This window comes from Vulpes vulpes, chromosome 1 (genome assembly GCF_048418805.1).
Source record: "Vulpes vulpes isolate BD-2025 chromosome 1, VulVul3, whole genome shotgun sequence".
In the NCBI taxonomy this organism is placed as follows: domain Eukaryota; kingdom Metazoa; phylum Chordata; class Mammalia; order Carnivora; family Canidae; genus Vulpes; species Vulpes vulpes.
In genome coordinates this window covers 34,859,648-34,872,938 of record NC_132780.1, presented here as the reverse complement: position 1 = coordinate 34,872,938, position 13,291 = coordinate 34,859,648, and the positions used below count along the sequence as shown (strand labels likewise).

General features: G+C 38.8%; 1 protein-coding gene across 30 annotated transcripts in view; it reads left to right on the top strand.

Annotated features, from left to right (window-relative positions):
* TRPM3 (transient receptor potential cation channel subfamily M member 3) overlaps positions 1-13,291 on the top strand; it is an 862,465-nt gene that overhangs the window by 622,160 nt on the left and 227,014 nt on the right. For all 30 annotated transcript variants that reach the window (XM_072762579.1, XM_072762569.1, XM_072762536.1 and 27 more), the window contains exon 4: positions 10,389-10,602. In XM_072762579.1, the coding sequence (XP_072618680.1) occupies positions 10,389-10,602 (214 nt within the window). The remainder of the gene's footprint in view (positions 1-10,388; positions 10,603-13,291) is intronic.

Below are 13,291 nucleotides of genomic sequence, written 5' to 3'. Positions count from 1 at the left end.
CACCTAAGAACCTCACCATGGCATTACCAGCCAAAAGCAGAGACAGCTACTTCCTTGCTCTGTTCTAAGATGCTACAGGGAATATACCCAGCTTTGCCCCTCCCCTCGCCTGCACTCAGATCCCAGTCAGGGAGAGTGGGTAATGATAGAACAAAATCTCTATTGCTGCCTCAGGTGAGAATGGAGTGGGAAGGCTAGACTGACTGAGACACCAGACATGGGAGCAGGTGGCTGGGATCCCCTGTGCCAGGGAGGCAGCAGGAGGTGGGATGTAGGACCTTGGACCACCTGTGAGCTGAGGATCCAAGCCCTCTGCACATACTCTACCATCCCATCACACTTGACTTACAAAACAGATTCAAGGATAAAATTGTTGAGATTTTCAAGACAGCAAGTGTAGAGCATTAAACTGTAAACAGTGCCTTTCTGAGCAGTATGACCATGCTGGTTGTACGCCCGTGAAGCCGGCACTGAGATTAGGTCTTGCATGTCCTAGATGGTCTCGTTGCAAACACTATGAGGAAAAATCTTTCTTTCAGAGTCTAATCAGCCAAATGAGGACCAGTTTTCCTTCTTCTTCTTCTTTTTTTTTTTTTTTGTACAACCAAATATTTAGCAAGTAAGCGTCCCCGCTATGCACACACAATGAATGTTTTGTCCACTTTGAATACTTGGCCTTGAATTGTTCTGGTTCTCGTGTCTAGACAAAGGGGTGGAGCTGACAACTGGTCAGATGTCTTGTTTTATCAGGCAGGATGGTGATTTTGTGCCAATCTGTGCCTTCTTTACTTTTTGCCCTCTCCAACAAATTGGCATGCAGTTTGGACAAAGGGAAAAATCATCAATTACTGTCTGTTAAAGAATGTCAGTCTTCAGATGGGGAAGGCATGGTTAAATATTCACCATGACTGAAACAGGTCAACTAACTTAATGTGCCTGATCCCAGGTTATTCTATTCAGCTAGGCTTAAAAAATACTGAATAATCTCGATCTATCTGTTTTATAGACAAGGCAACTGGAGCCCAGAGAAGTTAAATTCTTCTGTGAGAGTTATTTGATTATTTCATGACAAAGAGAATTCTTGAATTCAGGCTCCTCAGGACTCGCTGTCAGCTCTGTTTCTCCTCTGTCATGTATGCTTGGTATAGACTCTAGGAGATGATTTGGGGGGAAGCTAATTACTGTTACATTTCTCGCTCTCTTATAAGGGTTTTGAACACTTTGCAGAAGTATACAGTTACTATTATTTGATGAGGTTAATTAAACTCAAAAGCTCTGAGCAGGAGGAGGTCTTTGTAAAATTACATCCTAGGTTAATAGAACCATTTTCTGAGCCTTTCCCAGCACTTTGTGGTATTCTGTTCTCAATTTCCAGGCCCAACAACCCTGGGAAAGTTCAGTAGCAATGGATCCAACATCTCTCTCACTTTGCAAAGAATCATGACCCAGGAAGGAGACACTCGTAGCTGACAGTGAGTGAGGGATCCTCACTCCCTTCTCTTAACACCAAGCCATGTCCTACCAAACTGCATGCCCCAAATGCCATTCCTGGGCTATTGGAGGACCTGGCAATTCATTCAGGGGCCTTATAAAAGTCAGAACATCAGTACCAAGGAAGAAGATAGTAAGATACCAAAGCTCTGGGTTAGACATTGTCTTAGTAGAGCCAGTTCCAGGCAACTTTTTAAAACTGACGTAGAGGACCATAGCAGCCTGGCCCCTCAGCACACATTGGGTCCTCTCTCAAAGGCTCTTCTTTATCTGGGGCTACAGCTGTAAGTTATCTAGAAAAAGTGACAGTGCTGGACTTGATTATACAGAGTCTTATTTGCTACTAATCATCTCTTCCAATTAATGCTGAGCTGACTAGTACACCAGGTAAGTATAACTTAATTAAGGACTTGGATTTAAACCTCTCAAGTCATTCACATGTAATTATCTTCAGGTTTTTCTTTGCTATTCACTGTTTATTAGATCAAGTTGAACCCCTTATTATAGTTTTTATATCATTTAGGTAATTGTTCCTCTGCCTCACTGTCACACTTAAAGCCCTAACTATTGAGCCTTCCAGGATTAAAGCCTTATTCTCTGATCATTGCCAGTGGGTCAGGAGAATAGAGGTAGGGGAAGCTCCGGTGGGTGGGGAGGTCTGCTGGCAGCACCACAGCATCGACAGTCTCATACTCTTAAAATGCTTTGGGATTGAATTCAATTTTTTAAAAACTGTCTTTCTTTGAATTAGGCATATTTAATCTGGGAATCATCACCAACTGACACATGCCAAATTTGAAACTAAATGAATCCCCTTTCCCAAAACAAAATAGCTACTCACTAGACTGTGGCTAACGAAGCACCTTTACATAAGCATGGTAAGGTATTTGAGGGGTTTGGTAATTGTTCCATTTCCACTTTCTACCTTTTAATCTTTAGGCCACTGAATCAGCAGTACCCTTGAGAAGCCTTTCTGAAACTGAGAATAAAACTAGAGTTTATCACTTAAACTTCTGGTCCCAATCATAGACCTATAGGAAAGGAAGGAAAGAATCAACCCTCCTCAAAGAAATCCATCTTACCTTTAGGAAATTCCTATCGCTTTGCCTCTAGAAAATTTTATGCTAAACAATTCTGGCAGAAAAATGTAATGAGTCCCCCCTATGACCTATTTATATGCTCAGTGAAGTTTTATATTTCTAACTAAACCTTTAGGTTTGACTTATCAGCCAGCAGTTGTCACCTGAAAGTACCTGGTATCTAATGCTGAGGAATCACAAAAACAATATAGACTAAATTGCAATGGCATTTTCATTTCCAAAGTTTTGTGGGTCATCAAACTAGGAATGCAATAGCCAGTGACACCACACATTTGCTTTCCAAGTATTTTCCTTCTAGGGAACTTTCACGTGCATTAAGCCACCATAAGTATTAAACTCTCACTGCAAAACTAATGACTCCAGGAACTCAGAAAGCTGATATCAGCAAAATTGTGTTAGCAGTTTGATATGACGTGTCCTCCTTGGCCAAAGATTTAATTAAAAGTAGTCATTTAAAAATGTGGCTACAAAGAATTAAAAAAATGAAATGATGTTTATCACATCTCTCAACAGAGAAGAAAATGGGGCAAATTTCCCCCTCCAGCCACAGAAGAAAAGCACTAGAAAAAGTGTTCAAATAGAGTTAGCAATGGTATTTCCCTTATTCCAAACAAGCACTACGTTCAAACTGATAATTTCCCAGAATTAAAAATGGCTTTACAGTATTAGGAAGAGGATTCGTCATTTTACCGTTTCCAGGAGCTTAGCCAGATTTATCATTCTGCAGTTCTTTTACATTTTCATTTAAAATCTGGGCAGAGTTAGGGGGATAAAAATTTAGGGCTAAAGAGGTGACTCATTCATTATCAGAGCCAAATTGTTCCACCAGCTCTCAAATTCAGAATTCCAAAGGAAGATTGTTATTATATTATATTTTAATTAAACAGCCTCAGCCTATTCTAAGTAGTAATGACTATCCCCTCCCCCCCACACACACATACACACACACACGTGTGCACGCGCAGCCATGGCCCACCCTGGGTGTTATTATAAAGGCGGAACAACGCTGTCTGGTCTATGATGCATCTGTGACTTCCCAGTTTAGTACAGAGTGAGGCCATGGTCAAGTCAAGTCCTGTTTTGATAAGTGAATAGTAATATTACTAATGGCAAAGTAGTAAGAATGGCTTTAGAAAAAACTTCAGTGAAGTCATCTGCATCGGCAGAGCAAAAACTCAAGCTTCGGCTACTGAAGCCATGTGCCATTCAAATTAAATAACTTTCTAATTTCTAATTCTAGTTTTCTAATAGAGTTTCACAAAGCTTAATTTAGTGGTTTGTGTTTGGAACTCAAAAATCATGCTGTATGCATTGGCCTCCAAAGCACCTAAGAACAGATCAAATAATATATTTTGACTAGAGTGAACCCCTATTTTATATAGAGCATTCTTGAAGTGCTGTTCTGGGTGTCATTAGCTCTCCACACATTAGCTCTCCCCTGCCAGGCAAAGCCACTAATGATAGAAAGGAAAAGAAGAAGATTATTTAGGCTTGGGCAACTTATTGGAGCTCAGTTTATCTCTAGAAATTATAAATTGAGGAGCTAAAGTCATGTGGGTGAGGGATGGGTTAGGCAACCTGGAGCCAAGGTAGCATTTTCTCTCTTGACAGGTACTTGTATATAGATAAACACCTGCAGCAGTCACTCCCCAGATAACTCAGAGTTGAGAAACAAAGTGCTCCTTTAACATATCTGCTGAAGATTTAAAGGCAAGTTATTCGGATCCTGTTGTACACAGATGTCACTTATAAGGTGTTTGTAACCTTCATTAAATTTACATGTATTGGTTTTTCAGCCATAACAGGTGATTTTCCTCAATTTAATCTTCACAGGGTCATGTGAGGTGGTCAGGATCAGCCTCATTTCACAAGAGAAGGCACTGAAATTGGCCAAATGACTTAACAGCACCAGTGTCCGAGGTAGAGTGTGATGCTGCTGATGATTGAAAAATCTATAAATGGAAGCACATGTCACCACATCAGATTACTGCCCAAGTGACAAAATTTAGCATACCCATCAGGAAGATTTCTTGTTATTTGTAAGGTGATCCCTTAGCAATTAATGAGCTCACAAGTGGATGGTCAAAATTGCTTATCTTGACAACCAAAATAGCTCCTAATTTCAAATCACATTGACCGTTTATTAATTGCCCTGGGGTCAGCCATTTATGACTTTAAAGCTGCTGATTCAGCACATGAGTTAGCTGTTACAATGCAAGCACCTGGAGAGTTCCCTGACTAACCTGCTTTTTATGGATGTAAGAATCTAATTTAAAAATTGACATGTTCAGATAATGTGTCATTTTATCCCATTGTTTTAATTAGCCTCTTATCTCCCAAATGGTTTATTGAGTTACTAAACCATAACAATGACAAAAACAACTGATTCACATAAATTCTTCTTTTAAAAAAAAAATCTTGCCTTTTATTCTCCAAGTATTATTTTTGGAGATAATTTAGGTAGCTGAAAATGGCAGAGTTTTCCTATTCACTATCTCCTGGGTAATTCCTCCAGTATCTCCTCCATTTTTCTTTGTGATTTTCATGTAAAATATTGAGTGTTCTTTCTACCCTTTGGCCCAGTGAGAAACACAAGACAGCACTTAGAAAATTCTCTTTGGTCTGGGAAAGAGTTGTAATCCTTGCCTCTCTGGGGAGCTAGTCAGAAATGCAAAACCACAAGCCCCACCCCAGACCTCCTGGATTGGAACCCACATTTTTGTCAAGGTTGCCAGGTGAGTTGTGTCCATTAAAGTCTGAGAAGCACAGCTCCACCAGAGAATTTCCCGTGCAGTAGTAGCTTTAGTAATGGACTAGATGAGTGGTTGATTATGAGACAGCTAGCTCTGAGGCCCCAGTCACTCACTTTCCCTGGGGTTTCCCTGTCCTTCTCTGTGAAGCAGAAGAATTGAACTAGATGATTTCTAGTTCCCATGATTGCTAAGATATTTCTAAGTTCTCTTTGATTTCTAAGATTGACTACTTCATAGCCAATATGGAAAGTTTTATCACAAATCACAATCAGGTCAAACATGGTCCCTGTCCTCAAAGATCTTTCAACATGGGCAGATAAAACTGACACATGCAAAAAACAACCAGGGAAAAACCCTTCCAATTGGGTTAGTTTGATTGTTATGTTGCATCGATATGAGCTTGCATTCTCAGTAAAAGCCTTTAAAAGATGAGAATCAGTTCTGTAGACGAGAAAGGGAGGAACTAGGTATTCTAGGACTTAGGGAACAGCATTAGCCAAATGCAGAGAGAAGTGGGAAACACTTCTAGGTGGAGTCAAGCCAAAGTGGAGAGGACCATGATAGGCAGATGGAGAGTTTACATATAATGAAACACTTTGAGATATAGTGTGATCCAAAAGGAATTGGAGAAACAACTATATCTGTCAGTGTCTTGCTGAGGGCATTGGGTCGAGAAGCCTTTTGGAGACTGTTGCTATAATCCAAATGGACATCTTAGTAAAGAGAATTTATTCCTACAGTGGCAACTGAAGGAATAGAGGGAAAGACCTGGTTGAGAACACTCTTTTCAGAAATGGTTCTAGAAATGGTTCTCTAGAACTTTGAGACTGCTTGTAGGTGAAAGGAAAGGAGAAAGAGAGAGGGGCATTATCACTTTGTGGTGAAGAGGAAGGACTCAGGAGTCTGAAGACCTGGGCTATGGACCCCATCATTACCACTGTCATTTGAACTTGAGAACCTTAAAAAAAAAAAAGAAAGAAAAAGAAAAAGAACTTGAGAACCTGATGGATCCTTTCTGTCTGCAAGCTGTGAAATCTGAATGATATCAACCTCCTCCTTACTGAGAGGAGTCATGAAATAATGTATGTGTTGGAGCATAGAATATACACAAAGGTCTTGGTTTGAGATTTGGGGTTTGTTTTGTTTTGTTTTGTTTCTCAATAGAGTTAAGGACCTGAGAGCAGAGAGAAATACATGAAGAGGGCCCACCAGTAATGTAACCTTATACAAATCAGACAACAAGTGCCTCTGTTTCCCTATCTATAAGACAGAAGTGGGGACAAGGTGATCCAAGGTCATTCACTCCCTACAGAGCACTTAGAGTAACAAGAGTTCTGTGATCACAAGCAATATCAGAAAGGGAGACAGAACATAGACTCCTAACTCTGGGAAACGAACTAGGGGTGGTGGAAGGGGAGGAGGGTGGGGGGTGGGGGTGAATGGGTGACAGGCACTGAGGGGGGCACTTGATGGGATGAGCACTGGGTGTTATTCTGTATGTTGGTAAATTGAACACCAATAAAAAATTAATTTATTTTAAAAAAAAAACAAGCAAGCTTTTCTTAACCAGGAAAAAGATTAGGCCACTTCAAAAGGAATTGTAACACATTCCGTAGATTTTTGAGGGGCACTTTCCTGGGGATCTTTTTTTTTCTTTTTTTGAAGGTATAAGAGGGTAAAGGAGAGAATAGTAACTTAAAAAGCAATTTTTTTTCCATCTCCCACACTAAGCATTTTTTATTTGTATAGTTTAGAAGCCTTGGGAGTCCCAGCCCTAATTTATTTCACTAAATATCCCTTTCTGGAATTAGTCAAAATGACATAAATTCACTTCAGCAGAGCCGCCAAATTTTAACTACTCGAGTGGCATAGACACAGTGCGCAGGCACAGAGAACATTTTATTCTTTCGTCTTATAGTGTCTATTATCTAGATATTTTTCTTCAAGTCACTCAATGAGCCAATAAATACAACGACAGAGAGATAATAACATAGCCTTTATTTAAGAAACACTGTGTTTGTTTCTACCACTGCAATAGCCACTCTTCAGCCCCAAGGCCCCTTGTGTGGCACAGGAACATACATCGTTACTGAAAATTTCTATTCGAAGATATCAGAAAGTTCTTGTCCTTTGCATGAAAGTTTGTGCACGAAATACGCCACATCTCATATTGTAAGCTCTAGTTCAATTCTATTGCTATAATGTACTTAACTAAAATTGCCAACCCTTACCCTTTCCATTCTGGAATTGATTGTTGCTACATAGATTAAATCGTTATAGAACCAGCTTATTAGATTCCAACACCTCTTTGGAATTCTGGTATATGCATGTAGAAAGCTTTAGCTCTTTTTGATATTCTTTGATGAAGCAGTTTAGTTTGTCAAGATGCTTTCAACTTTTTCTTCTTCTTTGCCTCACATTTCAGCTAAATATATTTAAAATGCATTTTAACAAAAGAATTGACATAATTACTGAGGTTTTTGTAACAAGGGGATCCCCTCGGTCCAAAATTATTGCAATCAATTGTCACCTCCTGCATAACCTTATTTATGTATACACCCAAAAGCATTTGTTTGCATGATTACATGCCCCTCTATTCTTTTTGTGGTTATGCTACTTCATCATTAATACTTAACAAATCCCTTAGTTAATCAGTACCTTTCTCTTCTCTCCCACACAACATACAGACTTGAGAATGCTTTAGTGCTGATGACTTCCACCCAATTAAGTGCTGTATTGTCCAGTGCTTTAGTTCTATCTCTTCTCACCGTAAATTAGATATTATCATTATTTTTTATTCTACAACCAGTGCTTTTCATAGATTTACCATGTATTTGCTAATATCTTTGTTAGCAATTCTTTCTTGTATCCAAAGATCATCCATTTGGGATCATGGACTTTCTCCTTGCTATATATATTTCAAAATTCCTTCAGTGAAGTCTGCTAGAGATAAATTCTCAGTTTTGGTAGTCTGAAAATATCTATAATTTGCTCTCATCTTTGAAAGATATTTTCACTGAATATAGAATTTTACAGTGCCAGATAATTCCTCTTGGCACATTGTAGACTCTGGCTTGCGGCATCCATTTTTGCTGTTGAGGAATAGACCTTCTGTCTTATAATGACTATTTCTTTATAGGCGATTTGTCTTATTTTCTAGCAGCTTTTGAAGGTTTTTTATTTCCCTTCCTTTGGTGTTGTCTGTGAGGTGTCTCTGAGTGCTGTTTGTTTTTATTTACCTTGCCTGGGATTCACTGACATTCCTGGATCTGAGAATCTGTATCTTTCAACATTTTTAAGAAACTCCCAGCCAGCATCTGTTCAAGTATTGCTTCTTCCCCATTATCTCTTTTACTTCCATCTAGAATTCAGATCATCTCCAAGGTTTTCAGTTTTGCTTCTGTTTTCAAGTCCTTTGTCCTCCTAGGATGCATCTGGTTGATTTCCCTGGATCTGTCATCAGCATGGCTAATCTGTAGCTTAATTTTTTTTATTGTATTTTTCATTTAAGTTATTACAGTTTTATTTCTAGAAGCTGCTTTTGATTCTTTTTCACATGTATTGGTCGTTCCTTATAGTCTATTGTTACTTACTGATATGTTCAATAATCTCATTTGTGTTTTTAACATATTAAATATAGCTATTTATGCATATTCTCTGAGTATTTCAATATCTTTGAGGATCTTATTCTGTTATTTCTTTTGGTTCTTATTCATACTGCTGCATCTCCTGTATTAAAATCACATGTAAAAATACGTGATTTTATTTTTTACATGATTTTTATTTTTACTATGAGATGTTTATTTTCCCATGGAAACTATCTGAGCTCCGGATTGAGGACTCATTCCTCCACAGAGGATTTGCATTTGCTTCTGCTGATTACCTGGAGCCATTCCCCAGCCAGAACCATTTTAAATTAAATACTCTGATGTTTTTCAAGCCACATTGATAGTGCGAATATGGATCAAAGCCTTTGGGAAGGCCCCCTGTTTTATAAATAATCAGAGGAGAATTTTTTTCTGCATCCACTCAGAACCAAGGTGGAAGCAGGTAGGCTTCTTTGTTCTCTACTTCTGTACATCAGACTTACTCACTGTTTTCTTCCTTACACATGAGAGTGGAGCCCTTTGAAGTATCCCAGCTTACATGGGGTCCCCTTTACTGCATAAAGCTGGTAAAGCACAGGTGCCAACATCTTCCCAGGTTTAGGAAAAACCCTCAAGTCCAAAGCCTGCTTTGGTCCTTCCTTATCTCCTGAGGTTCCAGCTTCTACTTTGTTTGGGGATCTGGATATTTGCTCTTTTCATGTCTGCTCTGCAATGCATTTCAAAAGGCTTTCAAATATATCTGCCCAGTATTTCAGTTGTTCCAGCTAAAGATGGAAGTCTTTATGTAATTAAACTGAGACCTAAATGAGTATGTATGTGGTTATATACATGTTTATCATTGTATGTATTTATAGCATTCCATTTATATGTACTTAGTATACTTATTTCCAAGTGCATCTGCTAATACCTTGAAATCTGATATACGCTTTAGTTTTTTAGATTATTCTGCAAGAATGATTGGTATGCCTTTTGTCATTTGTCTTCTTTAAAAAGATAAATACTTAGTATGCAGTTATTATAGATTAAATAAATATAGTCGACAGTTACCTCATTTTAAAATTCTCATTACATTAGGTAGAACTGCAGAATTTTCCAAAACCTGTCAAAGTGACAGGGTCACAGAAACAGATATATCTAAGTCCAGTTGGTATACTTGGGAAAAGTTGTAGTTGCATTGCGTTTGAGAACAGCAAACAATTTTAGAGTTTGTAATCCTTCACCATTTCGAGAAAACCTTTAAAAATGGTATGCCTTCATCAAGCAAAGAATCTTTTGGTAAAGAAAGTGATTTGCCTTTTTTTTTTTTTTTTTATAAAATCAGATTTCACATGAAAGCATTTTCTTCAAGCACTATACACATCATTACAATCAGTAAAGAGATAAGCCCCCACAGCCAGCCCTGCCCTGTCTCCCTAATCAGTCCCATCTTCTTCCAGTATGTGCGAGTATCCTTCGATACAAAACCTGATCTCCTTCTGCATCTGATGACCAAGGAATGGCAGCTGGAGCTTCCCAAGCTTCTCATCTCTGTGCACGGCGGACTGCAGAACTTTGAACTCCAGCCAAAACTCAAGCAAGTCTTTGGGAAGGGTCTCATCAAAGCAGCCATGACAACCGGAGCATGGATATTCACTGGAGGGGTTAACACAGGTAATTTAATAGAAAAAGATGACCTAAGGAAGGCCATGAGAATGTTGTAACTAAGACTATTTTCTCCTAAGGGTAAATATATTTCTGTTCACCCCACCTCATCTCTCACCCACCCCCGTGTGTCCATTATTTGCTGGATCTCCATCCTCTGATTCTTCCTCCCTCCATTACTGACACAATAACCATAGTTAGTTCTCACCAAGAATTACTTACACCTGAAAAGCAGTTTGGGCCTTTTAATATTGATGATACAGAATTTGTAAACACAACGAATGGAATTTCACAGGGTATTTTCAATACCTCAAATGCCACAAGTATCCGAGAATTTTTTAAAGAATAACTTCTGCTCTAAATCGGAAGGCCTGTGTCTGATCTTTAAGTGATTTTTTAAGCTTGACACAAATAACTTTAATTTTTGTAAAATGCCCATTACATCTGGGACATAAATTGTGACAGCAAAGTCTGGAGGATTGTGTGTATACTATGTAAAATATTTTGTTAAATCAACTCTGCACTAAGAGAAGACATATCACACTCTAAATTCCAAACAATTATTTTTTCTCCTACCAAATGAGTTTCTTTAAATTGTGATACAGATAGACTATCAAATCAATTCTCACAGACCCACTTACAGTTAAGTGCTTGCATGCAGCACATTATTGAATGTGCAGCCGATAAGGGAATGGATGCCTGTAAATGGGTTTGACATATTTCCCCAGCCTGAGTCCAAAGTGCCAACTGGAAGTACTCGAGTAATAACTGCAGTAAGTTCATTTAAACTTGTTTCAAGGGTCTTTTTGAGAAAGATTGCAGTGCTGCGTTGAGGTTGGCTGTGATCACTTAGGATTCCGAATAATTTGATTTGAGGAGAGAAGAGGAGCTTCATCTAACATTGGCAGTTGATACTTGATCCTTTTGGTTTCCTTTATTTGGCAGGGAGAGTTGGTAAAGTGAGTGATAAATGCTGTTTATGAGATAAGCATGGAGGTTTGGAAACTTGGGCACATTTGACCCCTTTTTGAAACCACCCTTTACAGTAAATCAGGGGAGAACAATAGGTTAGAAAAGCAAATTCTCAGGTGTGGCCCTAGAACCATACTTTTAAGAATCAGGACAGGTACCCATTGAAATCTGAGGAATGTGGACAGCACTGAGTATGGGCAAGTCTATGAATACGGGCAAGACAGCACTGAATGAATATGGTCCTTTCACCCATGAAGCCCAAAGATTCCAGAATGCCTATGAGGAGAAAACTTAAGTAAACTAAGATAACTACTTGGCATTTTCCACCAGTCTCAAGTAAACTGGATTTTCTAACTACATAACTGAATGGAAAACAGAAGCCCCCTCCCCACCCCCGCCGAAAAAAAAAAGAGAAAACAGAAGCCCATGAGATCCTAAATGTCTTATTAAAGATCCGGGCCTGTTTCTAATGTGCTTATGAATTATAATAAAGATGACTGCATATGTACATACACACACACATTCACAGACACACACACACACACACACACACATATATATATATACATACACACATACTTGTTTCAAGGCTCTAAGACTCTAGACATTTGGAGTTGTGGAATAGTCCAAACATCACTCAGGGCCAACTACTTTTAAATCAGATGTTATCTCAATATTGTTTATTCATTCGTTTGCAGTTTGGGTAGTATTTGAGCAAGACCTGCACTCAGAATTCTCCTCAATACCTAGAATTTGTGACCCTTCAGTGTGCAAACTTTCCATAGGCGCATTTGAGCAGCGAGCTCTGCAGATTGCCCACGCTCATCATCGTTATGTGAAATCCTGACTCAGCCTGTAAAGTGACATGATCTTAGAATGACCTGCTCAGTCAGCTCTTTGCTGTTTATTTTGTAGTAATCAAATATCTACCGGGCAATTATCTTTCAGTGACTGTTCAGGCTTTAGGCTCCAGCTTCCATTCAGCTTAGCTGGCCTCATTCACGCGGGATTATTCAGTCTTCTGCTTTCCTGGCATAACCTGCACCTCATCTACAGACCCACTCAAAGGTTTCTAAAGGTTAAAAAGAAACTGTTAACCATCTTCCATTTCTGGGAACTCGGAATGTTATTTATTACTTTTTTTCTTTTATAAAATGTACCCAGTATCAAAGGAAGAAGTTACAGCATGAATACTGTAAACCAGAGAGTTCATCTCTGCCTCACCCCAGGCTAGCATTCAATCTAATACCCACAGTGAAGTTCTATTGGTGGCATCTCACATTAGGTAAGAGGTAATAGTAGAATTGTGGCTGATAGAGGGCATACCGTGAAGTTAAACGTCTTGCCCTGATGAACCTAAAGGAGTTGTACATGTAAATGGGGGGAAGAAGTGAACACTGATATTCACAGCTTAACTCTTATTTATACTTGAGTTTTTTTTTTTTTTACCAGTACTCTATCTTAGAAGATCCCTAGATAAAGCTACCAGTGAAATTGATATTCTTATTAGTGTTGTCAGTGTGTCTCCATATGGATTAGTGCTATTTACACTACTTTTTTAATGTTTTTTTTAAAGAAAGTCTTTCTGTTTGATCTTCTAAGTATTTCAGAATGGAATGATTCACACACATGTATCTTCTCCCAAGATTAAACTGCCTGGTGCATTTTGTGTGCTTAGCTCAGTGTTAGAGCTTATACTCTGTGCTAGCACCTGAAGCATGCAAAG